We start from the raw sequence: 26,437 nt of genomic DNA, 5'->3' as shown, positions 1-26,437 counted from the left end.
CCTTGTATTTTTGTGACTGCCAAATGACAGTCATTTTGTGGACCCAGAAGCTTCAACATTTCTTAAATGTTTGAACCACATGTTACACAACAACTAACACCATTACAGCTGTGAGTCTGATGCTAGGAAACCTTGGACATGGCAGTATGGATTCTGACTTCACAGTCCATTTTCTCCATTTTACCTGGAAATGATCGCTAATACAATTTACTGTGTTTTACATTGTTTTGGATCACAAAGTGCTGTGAAAAAAGTTCTATCCAATTTAATTTTTAAGCACAGATTCCTAATGAATACAATGCTAAAACTGTTTACTGTATGGCATCTATTAGAAATTAATTTGCCTCAAAATAGCAATTAATCTTTCTGTTTTCTCATTCAACCCCAACCTCACCCACAGGATGAAAGAAGCAACACGAGAGAACCTGGAGTGCAATTGCTGCCATATATATTTACTCCCATCAGATGGCCATCTGCTGTTCAGTTAAAAACATGCAAGTACAGTGCATATCATCCACCATGGATGGGATTAATCTCATTCTATACTATAGACATACAAACCTCATTTACTCATACATATCAAGTGTAGAGCCAAGTATAGATGAAGAGTCAAGAGTATTCTGCTACTTTTTGGCAAATTCGGTTCAATTGTCACTGGATAATTGTATACACCCAAGAGTTAGAAAATGCATGATCAATGTTATATCAGTACAATGATACTAACCAAACATAAAATAATAAGTTTTCATGTTGACCATATACTTTTGATTTGGGTTAAATCAAACCTAACAAGTTTGGGTTGGGTCAGTTTGCTAGCTAGCTTGCAAATGACAAGTTCAAAGCTTGATGAAATACATCACTATTTCCAAAACAGTATATTTTCTTGTTCACCCTAGTTACTGATAGGCTCAACCTTAAACTTCACTGAATGATTTAACCTTTCGATCTCTACTAAGAAATGTCAGTTATCAGAATTGGGAAAAGGTCCTCCTGACTAGATGGATTTACTCTTGTCTGAGATAGCCAAAGGCAATGCCTCAGGACTGACCACTGGCAATAGCCAAATAGTATTTATGAATGAGGGCTGTTACAACCAGCCTGTAGCAACTAATGCTGTCCTGATATCCACTTATTATTTTGTTAAGAATTTCTCCCCCAACAATTCTAAAATCTCTAGGGGCCAAATCAGGGGCATGGTTAATACAGAGAAGTCCTGATAAAATAAAAGATGACATTTATAAACTTATAAAGAGGGTGTGTGAAATTACTAAATCAGTTTCAATCTTGATAATTATCAGCTGGTTTATTTCGGCAGGAAGAATAAGACAAGTCACATACCACTTGGAAAATAAGTCTAAAAAGCAATTAAACACTGAAGTTCACCTTTCAGTGGTTAGAATTGAAAAGTAGGAAGCTGTGTTAAAATTGTATAAATTCTTGTTTAAGCTGCACAATTATTTTGTCTCCTCCTGGAAATAATGGAGATCATTATATAGTAAATAAGGTCCTGAAAAGAAAACATTAGGAAGAAAAGTAGTATTGGAGAATCATCTGATCCACATGTCAAGGTTTTAAATGAATTGGTAGAAAAAATAGAGTACAATACTCTTTTTAAAATAGTGAAGTTCTGAGTACAAGAGTTAATGGTGCCTTAATACAATTATACTGAACTCCAGTGAGATCATACCTACAGTATCATGGACAGCTTTGTTCTCCCTAACTACCTACTTAAACAAGGATATACTTGCTATAGTGGAAAATGATGAGAAAGTTCGCCAGATTTATATGCTGGGGGGGGGGGGGGCGTAGGCAGGGTGGAAGGGGATGGAGGTTGTGATACTAGTGGTTGGCCTTTGAGGACAGATTAAGCAGAATGAGCTAATGCTTGATATACTTTAGAAGAATGAGGAGTAATCTCATTTAAATATATATTAAAAGAAACACGGGGCATAACAGGGCAGTTACAGGGATAATGCTTCCACTGGCTGGTATGTTTGTAACCAGAGATAATAATAAGGAGTTATTCATATAGGACAGAGTTGAAGAGAAATTTCTTCATTCAAGAGTCATGAATATTTTGGAACTCTCCACGCAAGAGGTTCAGCTGCTGAGTGTATTCCATAAATTTTTGGATATTAAGAGAATCAGGGGATAATGGGGTCAGTGCAGGAAAGCAGAGCTGAGCCATAACCTCCTTATTGATCAGTGGAGTGAGTATGCAGGGGCAAATAGCCCAACCCTGCTTCTGGTTCCTTTGCTTTCAAAAAGAATATAAAAGCACTGGATGAGGTGCAAATTTACAAGGCTGACACCAAAATTGAGAGGTTTTATGCAACAAAAAGATTGAATAGGCTGATGCTCATCTCTCCCAAGGAAAAAAAAAGATTAGAAACCTTATCAAAGTCCTTAAGATTTAAAAAGCTCAAGGATTAAGATGTTTCCACTTCAATCAAAGATCATAAACCCAAAGTGGGGAAATGGTCACTAATTAATAATTTGAAAGAAAGTCATTCATGACAGAATGTAAAATTCAGTACCATGGGGAGGAAGGCAAATAGCATAAATCCATTAATATTTGGTCAAAATTAGAAGTGGAATAGGCAGAGAATTGCATAGGACATAAAAAGTGACCAGAGTTGGGCCTAGTTCCACTGAATGGTCTATTTGAGGTACAAATTATAATAATACTCACTGATGATAATGAGGCTTCAATGCACTGTAACTCCCATTTAGGAAGATGACATACCAAAGAACAACAGCTGTGATTAAGGGCAAAAGAGGATAACTAGATATTGCAATCAGGCTCTCTTCGGTATTTTACAAGTCAACTGTTTTGCTGAGTCTTTGAACAGAATCAAAAATACCATAAGTGAAATCTTTTTCTCAGTTTAGTATGCAAGTAATGTTAAGGGAAAGTGCGGATAAACAAACAACTAAACTGAAAGTCACTAAGATGCCTTTTGTGAAAGAATTCCTGAAAAACTGATGCATGACTTCTTGTAGTTACTTAAAAGCTAATCCCAATCAAAGCATTAAAATCCATTTTTTTTAAACATTCATATTTTGGCAATTATTGTTGACGACACATTAGCAGTAAATGTGGATATCTATGTGTCCACCCAACAAAAGCTAAACACCATAACTTGTTGACAGACCTAAAGAGGCACTTCCGAGTGCAGGCAAACTATTTTTCCAGCAATGTTATATGCAAATAATAGTTTAATTGTCCAACAGCTAATCAAATATAAGCATTATTTTGTACTCTAATATAAACCTGCAACTAATAGAATAACCATTAAGATGCAATTTTGAATAAAATTAGAAATATGAACATTTAGTTCACTCTACTCTTCAGATCCAATAGTTAACACCAGTTGTACTTTTATTTATTTAATCAGACAAAATAACATGTAAAAAGAAATAAGGAGTTGGTTTGCATCTTCCTGGCCCAACATATTCACTCTAAAAAAGGGTTTTCAGTGGCTGAATTAGCCTTTCCAATGCTGTTTCTTGAATCTTGAAGTACTATTTTAAAAAATTCACACAATTGCACTTCAGTCTAATAAGTGGCAAAAGAAATGGGTTTTGTGCATTCAACAAACCATCCCCTGAAGCCCAACGGCAAGCAGATAAGCAAAACTAACCATGATGCTCTACACTTTTAGCCTGACCAAAATTAAAATTAAAACTACAAGCTGATATTCCTTTACAGAAAACAGATAACAAACCCAACTAGCTTTTGGTATACTGTATTTAAGATTAATAAATGCTGCAGGCAGGCCAGAACCCCCACTTTCTTCCAATTTATGTGGGAAATTAAATGAGGAAAGCAGAAACTACAAAGCAACAACAGTGAGATGGTCAGTACTCACTGTTATACAGGAATATATCTGCCAATTTTCACAGTATACAAATACAAAATCTTGAAACTGCTATCATGTTTTCCTATTCTTCCGCAGGATATGCTGCTGATTATTTTCTCAAGAGTAAGCAGTGGAAATCTGCTGACTACTGAGAGTGTCTATTTATAAGCTATTGTCACTGTGTAAAACAAAACTGAAAATATTATGCCTTGTTGAATGTGACATAACTTGAAACCTTAACATCATATTGAGCTATAATGAGTAGTTAGTCTTTGCAACCTTAAAAGAAATTTACTCCAAATATGCAAATTCAAAATTCCATGCCCATTTAGAGTTTATGATATGTTCAGGTTTAAAGTGTTAATTAAAAATTAGTACATGTGGCTCCTGAATAGTAGCCTGTGAAAATTCTACCATATGACTGGCCAATTTGAATTCATCACTGATGCTGGATGCCAGATATCCTCTTAGCTGACACCTCACAACAATCTAGGTTAGAAATAGTGAAACCCATTCTATTTAGAATTTCTTCAAACTGTAGTGAGTGAGGAGCAAAAATGTAAATATGATTTTGGTGCCTTTCATAACTGGGGCATGAGATTTTAAGGAAGTTGGTTCTCAAATAAACTTGCACCTGCATTACAGCAACATATATAAATCAGATAAAATAATGGCAACATTCATTTATTCTAATTAACTTCATTTCTTGGCTCAATGGGGAACAGAATGCATGAAATGAAATTGTTTTCACTTTTTACACGACAATCACAATAGTGTATACAAAACATTCCACTGAAAAATCACATTAACTTTGTGCCAGCAATTAATCTCATAGACAAATATGAGAAAAATGAGAGAACTCCAAAAAGAATACACAACATCAAATTTATACTTACTTTTCTTTTTATGATTATCTGACAAGCAAACCGAAATCTTGGTCACAGCTAAGGCACAAATCCAGCACACCTTTGATGGAAAATGGTGCATGGGGCTGGGCCTTAATTTCTTAAACGAGGCAGTTGGGTGGCGGGGGCATCCTTGTCTATTATTGCAAGTAAATAAAGCTGAGGAGTTCCCAGAAATTCTGTGTAACCCGTTATCCTTTAACCCTCAATAAAAGTCAAGTCAGCATCCTTCCGCCGAAAACTATTGAAAGTCCTTAATTATCTGAGATAAGATAAAAACCACCAAATCAATTACTTTGAATTTCAATATCATACTTCCCTTCACCCTTCTGAATATGTGTATTGACTCCTTCAAAATAGGCATTCTTGCAAAAACTAATGACCCCATTCCAAAGAATTGGGCTGGTGCATTTATGATAGTTTCTGAATGAATAAGAGAAATGTTTTGCTGTACCTCCACCAGTGCACTGAAATTCTCGGTCTGAAATAATGGACCAGTTTTGAAAATTGGAGTCACTATAATGGCACATCAGGGTCATTGTTAAAGAATAAGCAAGTTATAGAGCAAGCGTGTTTGGTTAAACCACTCTTCATTTTATTCAGACTTTTTGCTGTCAAAACAAATACAAGAAAATTATCATGGATTTGCCTATTAAAATCAATGGTGAATGTGATTGTTCTCCTTTTAGGCCAGTTTTCATAACCATGCCACATCAATTGAAAGAAAGTAGGGATTCTGACCTGCCTGCAGCACTTATTAATCTTATATACAATAAATTATTACTTATTCATTTATCTAACCAACTGATGAGAATAAGCTTTTAAACACTGAAACGCCTGATCAATATATGTATTAGCATTTTTAACTATGGACCAGAATTCCATGGAGGGAATGGTCCCTTCAGAGTATGGAAAGAAGTGGTGGGAGGGATGTGGTTGAGGAGAGAGAATGATGTCTGGGTGTGGCATCAATTAGGAGGTGTAACTTAAACAGCATGATCCAATTGGATACCGAGAGTAGTGGGGTGGAAGGTGAGGAGAACAGGAACTCTGTCCTTGCTCTGAGTGGAAGGAGATGATGTGAAATGGGATGAGAGCAGAAGTGCAGTGTATAGAACAGATGTAATTGAGACTCTTTTCATCCATGGCGTAGAGGCAGCTCTAGTGGAGAATAAAAAAGCTGTATGGAAAGCACTGTTGTGGATGCACTGATCAAGGTTTCAACACCTGCAAGTTTTCTTCCTCCCTTCCCATTATTCAGTGATCCAATCATTCCTTCAAGCTGAAGCAGCAACTTACTTATACTACTTGGAATTCAATGTACTCCATTCGATGATCATCATGTGGTCTCCTTTAAATTGGTGCAAATGCAGATTGGATGACCATTTTGCAGAACACCTCCATTCAGTCTGCAAGGGTGACCTGAGCTTCTAACAGCCTGTCACTTCAATTCTCCATCCCACTCATACCATCTTTTGTCTCCTATAATGTTCCAATGAATCTCAGTGCGAGTAATAGCACCACATCTTCCCACACCAAACTCACCAACTGTAAGTAATCAGTTATACCAATTCTATACCTCACACGTCTAGCACTCAGTTTCTTTCTGTTTCTCTTTTGATAATACACAACCAAAAACATAGTGAAAATAAAAAAAACATGCAGATGCTGCAAATCCAAAATGAAAACACAAAATGCTGAAAATACTGAATGGGTCAGGCTGCATCTTTGGGAAGAGAAACAGAGTTGACATTTCAGGTTGGTGAAGATTCATCAGAATTGAAAAGGAGACAAGCTTCTTAAGCAGCAGGGAGTTGACCGTGGGGATAAGCTATAAATAAGGTTATCTGATCATTGCGTAAATGGGAGCAGATAGAGAATGAAAACATAGACAGAAGACAAAAGAATGTCCGTGTTGCAAAATGCAGAGTAGTATGGCAAGCTCAGCAGGTCAGGCAGGACATGCCCTCCACTACTAGAGGAAGGAAATAAAAACTAAGCTGAGCTAATATTACATATGGATGACTGATACAGACCAAGAAATCAAGTTACTTGCGGTTGTAGAGTTCAATATTGAAGTCCAGAAGGCTGCAACTTGCCCAGACAGTAGATGAGGTGCTGTTCTTCAAGAACACATTGAGCTTCACTGTAACAGTAAGGAGGCCATGGACCAATATGTCAGAGTGGGAGTGGGGTGAGGAATTAAAGTGGCAGGCAATGGGAAGCTCAGAGTCACTCCTACAGAGTGTACATATGTGTTCCGTAAGGCAGTCAGGTAATCTGCGTTTGGTTTCTCCACTGTAGAAGAGACTGCATTGTGAAAACATCCAATGCAGTACACTAGATTGGAAGAAGTGCAAGTGAATCATTGCTTCAGATAGAAAAACTGTTTGGGTTCCTGCATGGCAGGAAGGGAAGAGATGGAAGGACAAGTGTTGCATCGCCTGTGGTTGCAAAGGGAAAGCGCCATAAGAAGGGGAGTGATTGGTGGGAAAAGAAGCCAGGACCAGGGATTCACAAAGGGAATAGTCACTGCAAAATCTTGACAGGGGAAGAGAGGGGAATTTGTGTCTGGTGGTAGAATCACTGAAAGTGGCAGAAATTGTGGAGAACGCAGAGGCTGGAAGACAAGGACCAGGGGAATGCTATCCTTGTTCTGACCCAGAGGAGAAGGGGGTGAAAGCAAAGGTGTGGGAAATAGATAAGATACCCTCTCCATAGAGATAGCAGGAAGGCCTATTTCATTAACATAACAGAGAACCTGGCAAAGGTAGATTGGGAGCATCTACTTGCACACAAGTCTTCATCTGCATAGTGGGAAGTATTCAGAGGAGAAATAGCAGAGTTCAAGGTCAACATACTCCTATAAGGCTAAAAGCCAGGGGCAACAAGTACTGGGAAGCCTGGATGTTGAGGGTTCATTAAAGAGAATAAAGGAAGCATTCAATGTGTATAGGGAACTAATGACGGGAGAGGCCTGTCAAGTGTATAAAAAGTGTAAGGAGACACAAAAAGGAAATTAGGAAGACTAAAAGGGGTCATGAAAAATCACGGGCCGACGGGTAAATCCAAGGGCATTCCACAAGTATATTGCCTGGGGTAGAGCAGTTCAGTTATGAAAAGCTAAGTCTGTTCTCCCTTGAGCAGAGAAGTTTAAAAGGGGACATGATTGAGGTAATTAAAATTATGAGGGGCATAGACAGAGTTGACTGCAGGAAACTTTTCCCCATATCTGAGATAGATAAAACTAGAGGACATAGACTGAGGGTAAGGGAGACTTAGAGGGAATATGAGTGGGACATTCTTCACCCAGTGGTAAGTAGCTATGATGCACTGCATGAAAAAATGGTTGAACCTGGTACACTGTGAGCATTTCAGTGTCTAGATGAGCATTTGAATCACTTCGGCACAGAAGGCTAGGGGCAAAGTGTTGGGTGATGGGGGTTAATGTGGAAGGGTGCTTACTGGTCAGCGTGAATGAATCAGGCTGAATGGCCTGTTTCCATGCTGTGTAATTCGATGACTCTGACTGCTGGGCTCGTCCTTCTGCTCTGCATTTCACAACTCTCACATTGTTTTGTCTATGTTCTCACTTTCTAACTGCTTCCATTCACTCATTGACCAGATAACCTTGCTTACAGCCTACCCCTACAGTCACGCCCATTGTACCCTATCAGAGTCATCCCGCTCACCACCCTCCTTGCAGCTTTACCAGCTTTTGTCTCCTTTACAATTCTGATAAACTGTCTCCGACCTGAAAACACTGACTCCATTTCTCTTCTCACAGATGTGGCCTCACCTGACCTATTTTGAGCATTTTCTGGTTTTGTTTTGAAGAAGCACAGTGCTGTATAACTGGGGAAAAAAAAAATCAATCTAGAATAAAGCCATATTGTGTCCTTTACTGGGAGGCTTAGCACCCATTAGGAGATTCACCTTCTTATTTTTAAGATTTTTGTTTGTGCTGTACCTCTGTTCCACTGTAATTCTCCCCCAAATGACATCAATAATGGTACAATGTTAAAAATTAGCTTTGCATGATCTTCATACTCACTGGTCTGAAAAATCAGTTCCTAATTCCTTAGAAAACAACCAGCTTTCACTAATCCTGTCTGCCCTGAAGCAGTGCTATGTAAACAATGAACAGTCAGACTGTATTCTATGTCCTCACTGGGTTATTCAACTTCCTGCAAACTCATTTACAGCTTCACATATGTGACTGGGCTGTGAAGGTCATTAACAATGATAGAAAATCAAAAAAGTTGTGGATGCTGGAAATCTGATGTAAATGCTGCCTGTTTTTATTTCATGGACACTCTTTACTGAGATCTCCCTGACAACCTCCTGCCAGAGTGCCAGCCAAAACCCAGGAGGCCTCCTTGCACAATAAGCATGCTTTCTGTGAGTGCTGCTCTTCACCAAATAGTCTCTGTGATCTCCTGGGCAAATCTGTCACAGCAGCAACTTCCACCCCAACCACTAATCCATCACTGCTGCATCCATTTCAAAGCAAGATCAGTCACTGGTCGATTGCTGCTTGTATGATGGTACATCCCTTAAGCCAATTGCCAGCAGCTGTGAGAATTTGCAATAGGTCAACAGAGACACAAACCAGCAAGATGCAGAGAACCCAACAACAATTATGTGACATGCAATGCTGTTTTAATATCATTAAAATGTAATAAAGCATGGAGTCATACAGCATGGAAATAGGCCCTTTGGCCCAACTCGTCCATGCCAACTGTGTTCCCCAGTGAGCTAGTCCCATCTGCCCACGTTTGGCCCCTAGCCCTCTAAACTTCTCCTATCCATGTACTTATCTAGATGGCTTTTAAACGTTGCTAATGCGCCCGCCTCAACCACTATTTCTGGCAGCTCATTCCAAATACGCACCCTTTGCGTGAAGAAGCTGCCTCTGATGTCCCTTTTAAATCTCTCACCTCTGATCTTAAGCTCTTCTTTTTAGCACTCTCCCCTTGGGAAAGCTTGCACCCTGTCCATGCCCCTCATGATCTTATATGCCTTTATCATGTCACTTCTCAATCTCCTACTTTCCAGGGAATAAAGTCCTAGTGTACGTTACCTCTCCTTGTAACCCAGGCCCCCAAGTCCAGGCAACATCCTAGTAAACCCTTCTGTATTCTTTCTAGTTTAATAACATCTTTCCTAGAACAGGGTGACCAAAACTGTACACAATACTCCAAGTGCGGCCTCACCAACATCTTACGTAACTGCAACGTAACTTCTCAACTCCTATACTCAATGCCGTGACTGATGAAGGCCAGCATGCCTAATACCTTCTTCACCACCCTATCAACCTGTGACGCTGCTTTCAGCAAACTATGCATTTGCACTCCTAGGCCCCTCTGTTACATAACACTCCCCAGGACCCAACCATTCACTGTACAAGTCGTACCATGGTTTGATCTCCTAAATGCAATACCTCACATTTATCTGGACTGAAAGCCATTTGTCAATACTCAGCCCACATACCTAACTGATCAAGATCACCCTGTAATTTTTCATAACCTTTCTACACTATCTACAACAACACCTATTTTAGTATCATCCACAAACTTACTAACCACACCTTGTATATTAACATCCAAATTGTTTATATAAATTACAAAGGTCCCAACACCGACCCATGTGGTACACCACTAGACACAGGCCTCAAGTATGAGAAACAACCCTTTCCCATCACCCTCTGCTTCCTACCACTAAGCCAATTATGAATCCAATCCACTATCTCCCCCTGGATCCCATGCGATCTGTCCTTCCAGATTAGTCTGCCATGACAGACCTTATCAAAGGCCTTGCTAAAGTCCATATAGACAACATCCACTACCCTACCCTCATCCACCCTCTTGGTTACCTCCTCGAAGAAGTCAAAGAGATTTGGCAGACATGACTTCCCACGCACAAAGCCATGCTAACTGTCCTGAATCAGACCCTAACTCTCCAAATGTTGGTAGATCCTGTCCCTCAGAAGCCCCTCCAGCAATTTACCCACCACTGATATCAGACTCACTGGCCTGTCATTTCCTGGCTTGTTTTTGTTACTCTTTTTAAACAATGGTACCAGTTAGCCACTCTCCAGTCCTGCAGAACCTACTGGTGGCCAGAGATGAAGCAAAAATCTTTGCAAGGGCCTCTGCAATTTCTTCTCTAGCTTCATGCAAGGTCCGAGAATGCACCAGGTCAGGCCCTTGGAGATTTATCCACCTTAATGCACTTTAAGGCCTGCAGTACCTTGTCCCTGCTAATTTGTACTGTATGTGGTCCAAGACAACACCACTCATTTCCCCCAATTCCTTAACTTCCATCATTTTCTCCTCAGTAAAATTTGAAGATTCATTAAATATCTCAACCACTTCCTTTGGTTCCACACACAGACTCCATGCTGATCTTTAAGGGAATCTATTCTCTCCCAAGCCACCCTTTTACTTTTAATATACCAATAGAATCTCTTGAAATTTTGCTTCTGCTTGCCTGCCAGATCCTGCTCATATCCTCTTTTTGCCCTCCTCACTTCTCTCTTGTGCAGTCCTACACTTCCTGTAGTCATCAAGAGATTCATTAGTTCCCAATTGCTTATGCATAGTGTATGCCTCCCTCTTTTTCTTGACCAGAGCCTCTTCTATTCAAACAGGATTCCCTAAACCTGCCAGCCTTGCAACTTCTAGCCTTTCATATCTAACTATTTTTTAGACAGTATGAAATACATGAATTACAGCCAGTTACCTCTTTGGCACTGAAAATGAATTCTTACAGAAGTATCATTTCTTCAGATTCCAATTACTGAAGATATGTAATAATAATTTTTATTTAAACTAATTTTAAAAATCCTATCTTTTCCACAATCTTCATCCTATTTTTTCCTTCCTCTCTTTATTTCACTATCTGTTCCAAATTTCGTTTTGAAGTAAATCACTGTAAATTGCTTTACAAACTCAAACTTTAAAATATTAATCTCCACAACACTCAATCTGATTGGTCAAGGAGATACATAATTGCTTGTCCTGTTCATTCACTTCTCAGTGGAGGTAGCCATACCAATGCCTTCCCACACTCTCAACAAATTGACCGTATAAAAACAGGCAAAAATAAGTCTAACCTACAGGACTGTCAGAGAAAATCAGGGGTCATTTATCTACTTGAATTAAAGAAGTGCCATAGAACATGTAACTGAAAGGTAAAGAAAATATTGGAGACACAAATATAAGAACAAAGTTACTTCTAGCACTTAAAAATAGTAACAGCAATTTAAGCATTTTGTATGGTAAAACCAATGTGAACAGCACAGATAACATCTGCACAACTCTACTTGTAAATATAAAAATTAACTACTTCTAAAAATACTGGCCCAGATTTTGCAGTCAGCACTAAAGTGAAGATGCCTGCCATTGATCTTGAAGAAAGCCACTCACAAAGTTGTCCTTACTTAGTATGCCCTTAAAACAAAATCAATTCAGCTCTAACTTTTTTTTAAAGTGGTCAGAATATTTCATAAAAAGCTAATTGTTCTTTCAGTTTACTGTTTTCTACAGATCAAATTGAAGAGGGATGCAACAACACAACTGTAAGAATCACTCATGGCAACTTCTGTTTTTTTTATACATTAAAATCAATGCATGCATTCTCTAGAAGCTGTTATCAGATTTCTGCCTTTAAAATGGTTAACGTGGTTGCTGTACATTACAAATAACAAGTCAAGGTTTATAATTTGGGATGAGAAATTTTGAGGTTCTGGATGGGATAAAATTTCATCAAGAGGGAGGAACTGGATGCATAGACTTCTAGAATTATACACATTAATTCAATAGAATTATAGACAATGTGGATACATCACTTGATCCAGAGGGAATGCACCTTAGGTTGCCAAGAGAAGTAAAAGAGAAAATTTCAGAAGCCCCAGCACAACCTTCAAAATCTGTAGAATCAGGGGTGGGACTAAGGAATGGAAAACTGAAATGTTGCAGCCTTGTTCAAAAAAGGTACAAGGATAAACCCAATAGCTATAGAACAGTTAGTTTTTTTTGTGTGAGTGGATATTTTAAAGGCAAATCTTGTCCAACTTATTTGATAGTTTTTTTGATGATAACAGAGAGGGTTGATGAGGGAAATGCAATCAATGTGGCATGGATGGATTTCCAAAATGCATTGGGTAGGGTGCCACATAATTGGCTTATCAACAAGACTGAAGGCCGAGAATAAAAGGTACAATGGTAGCATGGACAGAAAACTGTTTAACAGGAAACAGAGAATAGCAAATAAAGTTTGCTTACAGAATTTGACGGAAATTTACGGCAAATTTCCCTGGAGTGGAATTAGAATTACTGCTTTTTTTGGCAATATATTAATGATGTGGACTTGGGTGTACAGGGCACAAATTTTATATTTTCAGATGACATGAAACTTGGATCACCAGTGAACTGTGAAGAGGATACTAATAGACCAAGGAGAAATAGACAAGCTCGTGGTATGGGTGAATAGGTAGCAAGATGAATTAAATGCTAATATATGTTAAGTGTTACACTTTGGCACAGAAGCAAGGAAGTCATGATTTTTTTAAATATAAAACACTAATTCATTCACATCTGGAATATTTATGTCTAGTTCATAGGGCTACACTTTCTGGAAGATGAAGTTTTGAATGGCTACAGAGAAGATTTACCAAAATGTTTTCCAGGGATGAAAGGACTTTAGTTCTTCATGGAACGTAGCAGGTTACATGAAGATGTGATATAAGTATTTTAAAAAATCATTAAGGATATAGAGAGGGAGAAAATGTTTCCATTGGCAGAGAGGTCAAGAAACAGGGGATAAAGAATAAAGATGATTATCAAAAGAACCAGAACTGATGTGATTTTTTTGTTTTACACAAAATGAGTGGTTAAGGTCTGGAATGTACTGCCAAGGGTAGTAGTGGAGGCATAATTCAAATATTGGGTAAGTATCCGGACAAATGAATTTTCAGGGCTATAGGGAGAGGGACCAGGTGGATTTTCTTGTAAGGAGCTGATGTGGACTGTGTGGCCCAAATGGTCTCCTGTGTTACAACTATTCTGTGATTCTGTAAACTCCAGTTTACTGTCCATACACTACTACAACAAATTACATTACAACAAAGTAATTGTGGAAACAAAAAATATAAATGCATCAACATTTCTGATTGATTCTACCAAGTTTTAAAAGGATTCTACGTGGTGCCATCTAAATTAAAACAAAGCCTGAACCACAAATAGAAATGAAGGTTGCAACCTAAATGTTTATAGGAAGGCCTCAGAAGGACACAATGGTTCCAACTGATTCATCCCAAATAAGTATGTATAGATGGTTGGTTCAGCAACCATGGTTGGCGATGGTTAGTGATGAGTCAATTGATAAGAACACCCATCTTCTGAACTATTACATCAATTCAATTTGAAGTATTCACTTCCATAAGCCGGACATTTGTGGATAAGTAGATCATTCCGCCCAACTCAATGAATCTATCCAAACCAACCTATCAATCCCAGTTTACTGATGTATCTACTTGCTCCTTAAATAATTCCAGACTATTTTAACTTAATATTCTATCTGAAGTATTTTGTCAAATAATGAATTATTCCACGTGAAGAGCCATCTGCTGGTAACAGTGTTAAAGTTTGATTTTGCTGCTTTGAGCCAGTGCTACTTCCCTGATTTGACTGTTTAGTGTGAAAAGGTATTCTTGATTAATTGTTTCCATACTATTTACTAACTTGCATTACTCCAGAAAAGCCACCTCTTGGATGCTCGATTCTGAAATCAAAACCAATTTTTTTCCCAAACTCTTGTCAGAATTTTCTCCTTATGTTCGGGATCAACCCTTCTCTGCCTTCTTCTATACTCCGACTGTTATTCATCACCAGCTCTCATTTTACCAAACTAGATGACACTGCTTTAATTCTGGTTTATGCTTTTGTTCAGCCAAGATATTTTTTTTAAACTGAATTTCTGGGCTGTTGTTTTTGTCTCTGCTGGCCCTTAGGGTTTGATAGTCTCTATAAATTTGAAAAATCAGCACTGGCTTTCTGAAACCAAATTGAGTTTTAAATTAGAAATCACAGTGGTCTCAATACTTTAACTTACAGCATCTCAATCAGTATTTCCCATGGCTTTGTTACCTCTCTGACCAGTACCTTTTGCCTTCTATGCTTCTGCTAATTTTAGAGTTTGCCAAATTCTCAAAGTTTGAACTAACACAACCTAGATAAAAAATTTTACTACATACTTGGAACTCCAAGTACATAACACTGTGGTGTTCATTACATGGATTATCACTTCCATAAAGAAAAGGAAATGAAGGGAACCAATCCGGCAGAATCTTCTCCATGCTAACATAAGATAGATCCTTGATCTCACAATCTACAGCGTTGTGACCTTGCACCTTACTGTCTACCTGCACTGCACTTTCACTGTAGTGTAACTTTTTATTCTGTACTCTGTTATTGTTTTACCTTGTGCTACCTCAGTGCACTGTTGTAATGAATTGATCTGTATGGACAGTATGCAAGACAACTTCTTCACTGTACGTCAGTACATGTGACAATATTAACCCATTTACCATTTACTCAATTCTACAAAAAATCAAGTTTGTTATTGATGATCCATTCCACTATTTTATATAGATTTATAGTTCCCTCCCTGCATTGTTGAATATTTTCACAAGAGTAGTGCTTTGGGCTTATTTAGGACCAACATGGCACAATACTTTCATTATACCTATAACTTGTTTTAATCAGTATGCTTTGTCTTTGGAACTTTGCATTTTTACCAGTTTTTTTTATTTGCTTCCGATCATCTTTTAATTCATTTTCTCAACATTTTGTGTTGATCCCCAGTAAACATCATCTTCATTTCTCTCTGCATGATTTGTTATGATAATTGTTAATCTATTTAAAAGTCTAATTTGCTTCATGTGAACTTGCTGACCTTAGGTATGTTCCAACAAATATTGTCTTGTGCATGGTCGTGCATACAACGCACATGTGAAATGTGGAATACGTTATTCAAATTCATTTGTTTTAAATCATACCTTGCCTCTTTGAATGTAGTCCCCCAAAGCTGTTCACTTTTATTCCTGGCCTTAGGTTTAATCTTGCTCAATCTATGCTTAATATGGTCTACATCTAAGTATGCAGTTCCTTTCATTTATTATTGTCTGATTTTGTAGCCCAATATTGTAGCAGGCTTTGGAATTGGGATAGGATATGGGAAATATCTGCTTTGCACAAATGAAATGTTCTCCACTCAATTGTTGTGGAACCTCAGACTTGAATGATACACCCAATGTGAAGGATATGATAATAGATCAAAGGCCTCTATTTCTCCTATGACCCTCAATAGCGGCTGATGGCTTCACTCACCTGGAGGATCTGACATCCTCCTGGTCTTTGCACCGTCCATAGCTCCATGAAGGGATTCACCAGAGCTGGATAAAGACAACTCACCTGCAAAGGCATGAAGGAAATTCTCCTATAAGTACTTTGATTACAAAGTGAATTTAAAAAAAGTGTAAGGAAAACAATACTTTCATGTTACTTTTACTGAAGATGGGGTTTGTTTTGAAATTTAAAAATAAAGCTATATTTCACACTCACCAGAACACTAGAATTTTGTGAACATACTTTATCCTTCGAGGAATGAAAGTAACTGCTCTGCAGTCACGAAGTCTAGCCACTTGAGCTTTAGTTTTTTGGCTTCTCAAGCTTCTGTAGTTGCTTTAGATCTGCACTTATTGCATTCCAGTTTTTTTCATCCTCCCCATTTAAAGCTGTTAATCCATTTTAATTCTGAAAGCTCTATTGACTAAGTCAAAGATCACAACCCATGCATGTACTTAGGTGTCGATTTTATGCCCAAACTGGGAGCTTTGTATTTCATTGGATAAAATCGATCTGTTTCCATAAAACAAATTGAATTATAATCTTAATTACCTATTTTAAGATCTTCATTTTCACAATTCACCACCATAATAATTCGTGTGTTACATTTGTTTATGTATCATGTCCCAACCTGGCTTGCTGAGGTGACAGATTTCAGGAATTCCAGTGAGTCTTTAATTGGATATCTTGCCATCCAAAATTATTTTATTACATTTTAGGTATAGCTTGAATGGTCAATTAAGTTATTCACCATCTAATCTATTATTTGGTCTAGGTGGTGATATTCCATGCTACCTAATGCAATTCATTTCCTAAACATTCTCTGAACATTTGTTTCTGCATTGGAGACTATCAGTCAAATTCCTTTTCCTGTTTTACCAGTTGAGCTTTTAGGGAGTGAGTTCAGCTGCTATTTTTGAATTGCTAAGTATTTAAGATTCACTGTAATTTTGGAGAATGAAACCAACTCTGATAAAACAGTGTGCTGACCAATGTGATGTAACAACTCAGTGCAACAAACTTCACAGAGACTCTCTGAAGGCAAGGATAGAACGAGGGATGAAAACACAGGAATGAATAAGTGAGAAATGATAAATAAATGACAATCTTCATTACAAATATACTTGTATGTATACACTGAACTTTCTATTCGCTGTCAACATCATCACCGATTGCTGATCATTATTCATAAAATATGAGCACTGTCTCTTACTGATTCCATTTTATAGCTGCTTACTGGACAGCAATTTATATTTCACCATTTCCAAATGACGCTTAATATCTCAGGGGAAAAAATGGATTCACTACTGTCTGGTATCACAAAGACTCACCAGAGGATGTCCATGCTATTCAAGTGTTGCTAGTATGTTTGAAGACATATTATCTGCATATTTTTATAACAGCATGTGCTAAAATATATAATGTTACGCATTTATCCTCATCGATCAAGTCGAAGTTTATAATGTGCTATTAGGCATCAGTAACTTGTTTACACCATCTCAAATTTTTTTAAAAAGATAACTTTTAGAAGAGATTTATTATTCCATAATCATTTCTCTTCCAACATTACCTAACTTGTTTGGTTACACAACAAGACGTTGAAAGATGTACATCCAACAGTTTCACAAGAAATTTACACGTGATTAATACCATCTGTCTGGGAAGAGAGACAGTTAATCAATACCCAAGTATATAAAACTATATAATCATAATTAAAACAGTTCAAAAATACCTTATTATTTAAAAAATATCTTTCATTAAAAAATATCAGAACATTCATTTACATGGTACTTTCTAAAAATGGAACGGAACACAGCAGCAATGCTGACTAATTATTTCTGATACATTCTTTAACAGACAATATTAAAAACACACAAAAGATATCCTATGACAAAAATTTGTTACAAAGTCAAAAGCTAGATATAAATAAGATCCTACGAGAATTAAAGCACCGATGAATTTTGCGCAGAGTTAGAAGATATAGTTATTAATCAGAACTACATTATACTAAGTATAGTTTTTAATCTCGTAAATAACTGAAAATTTACTTCATACTGTAAGGCTTACTGTTACTATTTTACATCATTTCTATCTTGAAGAATCAAAGTTAGCTGAGTTGGTTAGCTCAAGGATCAATGATATAAAAACGGAGCTTTCACTACAACATGTAGCCCATAGGTAGAAATGCGAGAGCAAAGTCTGCTTCCAATAGTAGCAACTTAGTTCTCTGGAAATTTCATGCCTGTTATAAGATGTTGATACAATGCATAAAACACACATTCATTGTGAACTGGAATTATGTTACCTGTGGTATTATTAATGGGCAAAAAAAGCATGCTGTGCGCATCCCTGAACTGCATTACATACTTTGCATATATAATAAAAGACCACCCCTGTTTTAAAGCTCCCATTGCAGTATTTTCACCAATGACAGCTGCCCTCAAGAAAACCAGATTTACATGCACTCTAACAGGCCATCCCCAAAGTACCTGGTGTACGTCACAACCAACAAGGTCATTAAAAAAACATTTATATAAATGAACAGCCAGGAAGAGCAACAATAGTCAGATTGCAGTACACTCTTCAGCACCTATGATCCTGTCACAGATCTAATACCCCTATCTCATTACCCATTTTAAATGCAACTCCAGTTACTAATCAAGTACTAATTGTTGGGCCTCAAAATCTGGGTTTTGATTTCTGATGGAAGCCAGAAGCCATGCATGGAAAACATATTTTTTCTTCAAGAAACCAACATGACCCAAGTCAAATTTGAAGATAAAAGGGATTAAGGGCATGCAATAGAATGGGAGCAGCATCAGAATACTGTACACAAATTTTAATCATTCCCTAACTAAAGATACATGGAATGAAACCACTTCCAACTTTAAAATATGGCTGGTTTTTGAAGGAGAATATATTTAATCAATGATACAGTGCAATTAGAAAGTCTTTCAACACAGGAAAATCCAAGAGCTTGTGACTCCCAATCAGCAGCCTTCAATGGAAAAATGAAATACTGTTGCATTCTGGCAAAGCGGACGGCACTCACCTGTGGGATGGCAGCAAAGACAGCAAACTGTCCAATATCATTGCTAGTGCCTGTTTTCAGTCCAGCATGAATGGCATAGAAGCTGAGAACTATTGCTACCTTCATAAATTTTAGGCAAACTATATATCATGTTTAAACTTAGAAAAAATTAGGAGTGGCACTGTTGATTCTTCACTTAAATGAGAGGAAGTTTGGAGTCCATTTATTCAATATTTTCATTTGATATAGATCCCTTTTCAATAATCTTTCAATTTAGAGGAGCGGAGTTGACGACATAATAATGCTCTTTGTTCATTGAGAAATATTAGTCCAGTTTTGTTTTTCTTTTGAAATTTTTGTTTTAGTTTGTTTCGTTTTATTACTCACAATTTTTTTTCGATTTGGTTTTTTTGATATATATAATAAATCTTTTTCTTTCTCCTTTTGACTTTCTTTTTGTAATATATATTTGTTTACCAAGAAACCGTGGGGCCAAGATTTTTTTAAAATTCTTTATGACTATATATGTCATGATTGTCCTCCCGATCTCTTTGTATTACGTGTATAATTACTGATGTTATATGTATTAATCTGTATTAATCTGAAAATTAATAAAAACATTGAAAAAGAAAACGTAAAAAAAAACTTTAGGCAGAACAGTATGCTTTCTGATCTTTGGCTACAACTCCTATAATAAGAGGTCACAACAGTGAGTGAATGACTGCCTACTGAACCATAGCTTTCTCACACACTGTTCCTGCAAAAGCTGAGGTGAGTTAAACTGTTGTGGATAATTAGCATGTTGTAAGCTTTTCTGGTCTCCTTTGCCTTCTTCTTTGACCCTTTGTGGGTTTTAGCTAGCCTTGCTAGTGCTACAGTAATCCCTGTAATTTGCATACCTTTTACAGTATTCCTGCAGTCAGTGAAGTAAAATAAGGCAGCTACAGCCAAAAGTCAGCATGCCAACAACCTTCTACTCTCAAAATCAGCAATAAAGTTGCTCTGAAATTCCAATAGCTGAAAAAAACCTAGACTTACCTTTTTAGATGTGGGATCTCTACAAATACCACTGCTTGGGTCACCTTTCCAAGTGTTCACATACTAATTTTCTGGATAGGCGTAAGAATAAGTCATTAAAATAAAACCCTGTCACAAACTTCCAAAACAGTTATTAATTAGTGCAATCTCTATTTGCATATCTCAGCAAGACCAGCTTACATTCCTGGCACCAAGCAGCTTTGTCTTATGTGTACTTTCAGTAACATGGCAGCAGCCACTCTGTGTGCACTAATTCAGCAAGACACCAAAGAATTTCTACCCAAGTGATACGAGGCAGAGTGAAGATGATATTACAAGAAATGTAACCCCAAAACACACTCTCATTCACCACTATGTCACATCCCATCCCCACTCATCAACACAACACACCTCACTCTTCATCCCACCCCACCACAATTCCTGCCTCTGTCACTATCACATCCCTACTCCTCTTTCCACCCCACATTTTCCTTGCTTCCCACCTAACCACACAACTGGTGCCAACCAACCACATCCCTATTCTCCATCTCACTACAAGCCCACTCATCCATACCACACCACACACCAGCTTCCCACTCACCTACCCTCCTTTCCATCATGTACCCACTCTCCACTGAAGCTCATCCCCATTCTCCTTCCTGCTACAACATCTTTCACCACTCCACCCACACCTCTGTGCACCACTCCATAACATTCCTGCATACCATTTCACCACAACATTTTTAAATACTCAACCACATTGCCCTGCTCCACTTTCCACATGACCACACTCCTTTGCCACTCCCTACTCGACCACATCCCTTTGCCTCTCCTCCCCACCAAGCTGTCCACTCCCTACTCTGCTACAGCCCCTTTCCCTCTCACTAATGCACGCACAACCACACTCTGCACTCCACAACATCCCCTCCCCTCAAATCCAACACAACCCTACTCTCCACCACACCGCACTGTACCCCAGCTCCCCACCCCAGAACAAACACAATCCACCCCATTGCAACCCGCTCTCAAATCCACTGTTTTCAGGCTCCTTATCTCACCACACCCACCTTATTCATTCAGTCACATCCCTGACACGATGTGGTGGAGAGTAAGGATGGGATGCGATGGGGTGGGGTGGAGATTGGGGATGGGAATGTGGTAGGGAGGAATCACAACCAAAAGCAACTCCCGCCAACATACAATCTCCCCACTCACTACTATCCAGAACATCGTATCCCTGCTCTTCACCCCATCACAACCCATCACCACCACAACCATCCTTACTCACCCTGCTACCCTGCTTGAGCTTTCTGGGTCACATCAATGTCAACGTGGATTGATCTTCTTTGCTCAAATAATGTCCCTCCTTTTGTTCTATATCTTTCTTTGTTATTCACTTTTTTCCTTCTGATCATCTCTCATGCTCTCCCTTTTCCTCTATCCTCCCCTATATCCTTTTCTCATCTCTTCTTACTTTCCATTCATCTGCTTTTTCTCTTTTCCCTTCCTGTATCTACTCAATTTCTCTTGCCTTCATCCATCCCCTACATGTTCTGCACTTCTGCTCATCTCCCTCCCTGCCTCTCCCCTCTTCTCCTTGGACTCTATTCTCCATGTTTACTGCTGCAAAGGACTCCCCAATTAGTAATGAATGGGGAGATATTAAGAATAACACTATTCCAAGTTATATTTTCATATTTCTGACATTGGCAACATATTTTTAAAAATTATTTCTTTTGTCTTCCAAGATAAATCATCCAAGAGTTATTCAATATCACTAAATCTTTTTTAATCTAGTTAATTGTCTTTTTCATGCAATTAATAAGGACCACTCTTGGAGGACAAATAATCAGATTTGTGATATCGTGAACCGTAGTTGAAAGGAAAATCAAAAAGTTGCAATATGATTACTGCATAATGCAAGTTCTCAAAGGACGCACAAGGCAAATTTTCAACATGCATCCAAGCACTAAGCTAACACTGAGTGTAGGCCTCAGAAACTATTTTATTTTCATTCTGTTCATTTGATTGCTTAAACTGAGTATAGTCCCATTTAATCTGACAAAATAGAAGATGCAAGATTTGAAAAAAAAGACACTTTACTCTGTACTGTTATTGTTTTTACCTGTACTACATCAATGCACTCTGTACTAACCCAATGTAACTGCACTGTGTAATGAATTGATCTGTACGATCAGTATGCAAGACAAGATTTTCACTGTACCTCGGTACAACTCACAACAATAAACCAATACCAATCTGAATTCAGAGAAATTGTTTGTGCTGACAAACCCATAAACAAGAGGGATCCAGCATCTGAACTACTGACTGAATTGACCGAGAACGAGCCACTCGAAGAGCCACTCGAAGCCACTCGCATGCGGAAATGTAGCTTATATCAAAATCTTGTAAAGTAGGTATTTTATAGCAAGAAACTCACCTCCTAATTTCCTGAACTTCCACAAGATCCAAAATGTACATCAGAAATGTGATGGGAAGCAAACCTGGTATGTATGACCCACATAACACATTGAGATCTGCACTCTGATGGAAATATTGAGAAGCACTGCTCCACAAGGTACATGCTACCAATTTGCCACAGCTTCCTCAATAACACTTCCCAAAGCTGTGAACTTTCCAACATTGCAGGCACATCTGGATATCACTACATGTACATTTTCCTCCAAATAAAACTCCATCCTGTTTTTTTCCACTCTCTCATCATCACTGGGTCAAAATTCTGTAAGTCCCTATCTAGAAGGTATTCCATGGGAATACCTTCAATACACTAAACTACAGAGGTTCAACCCAGCAGCTGTACAAAATATTGGTCAGACCGCATTTGGAGTATTGTGTACCGTTCTGGTCACCACTTACAGGAAGATGTGGTAACAATAGAGAGAGTACAGAAGAGATTCAGTGGGATGGTGCTTGTAATGGAGGGATGTAATTATAAGGAGAGGGTTTGTTTTCACTGGAATGTATGAGGCTGAGGAGTTAATTTTGTAAATCTTATGGAGACATCGTGACACAACTGTAGTGTGTCTGACTCCAAATCAGAAGGCTGCACGTTTGAATCACATCGGGGTCACAAACGCTATGTTGGATGTCGGTAGTGCAGCAGTTAGCATAACGCTATTACAGTGCTAGCGACCTGGGTTCAATTCCGGCAGCTGTCTGCAAGGAGTTTGTATGTTCTCCCCATGTCTGCGTGGGTTTCCTCCGGGTGCTCGTTTCCTCCCACATTCCAAAAAGCCATACAGGTTAGGAAGTTGTGGGCATGTTACGTTGGTGCCAGAAGCGTGGCGACACTTGCGGGCTGCCCCCAGAACACTCTTACGCAAAAGATGCATTTCGCTGTGTGTTTCGATGTACATGTGAGTAATAAAGAAATCTTATCTTATGAAAGGCACAGGTAGAATAGTCAGAAATTTTTTCCCCATAGCAGGGCTATCTTGAACAGGTGGGCACAGGTTAGGGTGAGAGAAGAGAAATTTAAAAGGGGAGGTTTTTCACACAGAAGGATGTGCTTGAGGTAGGTACTATTACAACATTTAAAAGGCATTTGGAGAGTTTCTTGGATAGGAAAGGAGTAGGGAGATACAGGCTTAACATGGGCAAATGAGATTAGCGTAGATATGTTTATTAGTTGCATGTACACTGATACACATAGCGAAATGCATCTTTTTGCACAGTGTTCTGGGGGCAGCCTGCAAGTGTCGCCATGCTTCCAGCGCCAACATAGCATAGGCATTGTGGCCGGCATGGATGAGGTGGGCCATAATGGCCTGTTTCTATGTGGTATGCTCCTTTGATTCAATGATTCTGGTACCAGCAGCTTATAAAGTACAAAATGAACTTTAGCAAGCAGCTAAATATTCTCTACCCTACCTGAAGTTTTTGTAATCAGGCTGATGTCTTCAAATAGTCTCTTAAGAACTAAAATCATTTATTTGAATGCCTCAATATTCAGTTGACTGACTTTCCTTGCTGTCTGATAAGAAGCTGAAGGTGTTGTTGTTCCCACAGCTGCCACTTTACTACAGTCTCCTTTTTGCACTTGATGGTTATAGAGCAAGTCTCCAATGTCATCTCAGATTGGAGGCTGCCTTCTGTTCTTTTTCTGTCACACTGTGAAATAATGACTCATCTGTATTTTTCACTTCTGTTATTGTTCTGAAATCTTGTCCCTAATTAAACTCTCAGATGCCTGGTCTGCCTGGAGTTAAATATTATTTGGTTGTGTAATTCTGCATTGGTTTCTCATAGTTGCCTTTGTCAAAAACATGACAAGCACAGATAAATTTATTCCAATCTCACTGCTAATGTCCATTCACCAACTGCTCCACTAAGCACGGCATACATTCTGCTGTTACTCCCTTCTGCCCAATGAAAAATTCACGCATATAGCTGATCAAATGACAAAAATGAGAAACCAAATTAAAACCTCTTCTTCATCTCCCCCAAAAACAGGTAAACCTAATACCATCCCTGACTTGGAAGCACCAACCTTGTTGGCTATTTATCATTGCTAACTCAGACTGCTAACACTGCATTTCAAAAGTTGTGGACAGCTTTCTTAACTTGTTGTAGTAATAGTAATATTTACCAATTCTGACAGCCAGCTAGTCAGAGGACACAGCTCAGCATTTTGTGAGAAGGGCTTGATGTGCCTTGCTGTGAAAGATTTCTCTCAGCATTTCCTAGAAATCCCTGCCGGGAGGATCATTGCAAGGTAATTTTAAACTTACTTTGAAGGTCAATAGTGAGCTTGCTGCCAACTACAAAATCCTATGCCTTAATGTTTATCAGAAGATTTGAGATGATTATTGTTCTGGAATCATATTTCAGGACTGGTTTGGGACTTGATCTTTGAAGGTTGGGAAAATTATATGTGGCAGTGGAGGGTGGAATGGTGCCGTACATTTATATTAAAATGGAAGAGCTATTCCCCATCTGAGAAGGGTGCGTCCTCACTTTACTGAGCTGTGGCCAATCCTACTTCTAATCCTGATACAAACAGTGTGTTTTTCACTCAACAGCACACAAGCTGAAGCTCTCTTGTATGCTTGCTCCATCCAATATCATGCATCTTTTTGCAGTATTTATGAAATTTTCTTCCAATCTGAAATATTCCTATTTCCCACAAAATATAATTCTCCTCTATGAAGCTATTTCTCACGAATCTTTAGGCTGCATCCACGGCCATTGAGCTTAATCTATTAGCTCTCCTAGATGCCACCCAGCTGAGATAATTTTAGTTCAGGAGACCCTCTCACCACCACAGAGTTATTTTCTTACACATTCCTAATGCTATGTTCCTCCTTGTAATCCTGCTCCCAACCCTCTTCACTCTCTGTCACTTCCTCTATTCCGACCTCCTCCTTCCTCTGTCCCCAACTCACCTAAACAATGGCCATTTTTCTTTCCTCTCCTTTCCCTTCCCTACACCTTCTTTTCCCTGGTCTTCTTGTATCCCCCACTTTGCCTTCACACTGGTCACATTTTTCCATTCCTTAACTTTGCTTGACCTGAAAATGCAAACTAGTCTCAACTAACTAAATGTAACTAAGTTGATTGATATATTTATAATGCAGATTATAAACCATTTAAAAATAAAACCTTTTAAAATAAAATGAACAAGCATAATCTTTATACAAGCTTACAAATAAAATCCATAATCCCATCTGTTTTGTTTTATGATCTATTACATCTGTGCCCCCATTATCACAATATATGCATCTGCACCTCTAGTTCTCTGTATTTGTCCACTGCATTAGCATCTTTTAGGAAATACTCCCTTACACCATTCTTCTTTTGTTCAAAATGCTTTGCTTTATAACTTCATTACGGGTAGCTGAATCTATCATCCATCTGTATACTTTGCCAACCATTTCTAACCTTTTTCAACCACTTTCATTCATTCCCCTCTACATCAGTATTATAATTTTATATTATTACATTTTTTTTAATTTATTGCATTAATAAAAGAATCCAACACAAAAACACATTTGGTGCACTACCCATCTTTAAGCATATCTATGAAAGTATCCATAAGAGTGATGGAAGCTGTCAGCAACAGTGCTATCAAGGGACACATACTCACCAATAATTTATTCATTGATGCCCAGTTGGGTTTTGTCTGAACCACTCTTCTCCAGGCCTCATCACAATGTTGGTCCAAACATGAACCCAAGAGCTGAATTTCAA

General features: G+C 38.3%; 1 protein-coding gene across 16 annotated transcripts in view; it reads right to left on the bottom strand.

Moving 5' to 3' along the window:
• Positions 1–26,437, bottom strand: part of nrxn1a (neurexin 1a) — a 1,334,105-nt gene that overhangs the window by 1,193,318 nt on the left and 114,350 nt on the right. For 14 of the 16 annotated variants that reach the window (XM_052010794.1, XM_052010792.1, XM_052010793.1 and 11 more), the window contains one exon: positions 16,162–16,245. The exons of the other annotated variants lie outside the window; for them this stretch is intronic. In XM_052010794.1, the coding sequence (XP_051866754.1) occupies positions 16,162–16,245 (84 nt within the window). The remainder of the gene's footprint in view (positions 1–16,161; positions 16,246–26,437) is intronic. 16 annotated transcript variants of the gene reach the window in all.

This window comes from Pristis pectinata, chromosome 3 (assembly GCF_009764475.1).
Source record: "Pristis pectinata isolate sPriPec2 chromosome 3, sPriPec2.1.pri, whole genome shotgun sequence".
Classification (NCBI taxonomy): Eukaryota; Metazoa; Chordata; class Chondrichthyes; order Rhinopristiformes; family Pristidae; genus Pristis; species Pristis pectinata.
The sequence above is the reverse complement of the archived record's forward strand: the minus strand, read 5'-3'. Positions and strand labels throughout refer to the sequence as shown.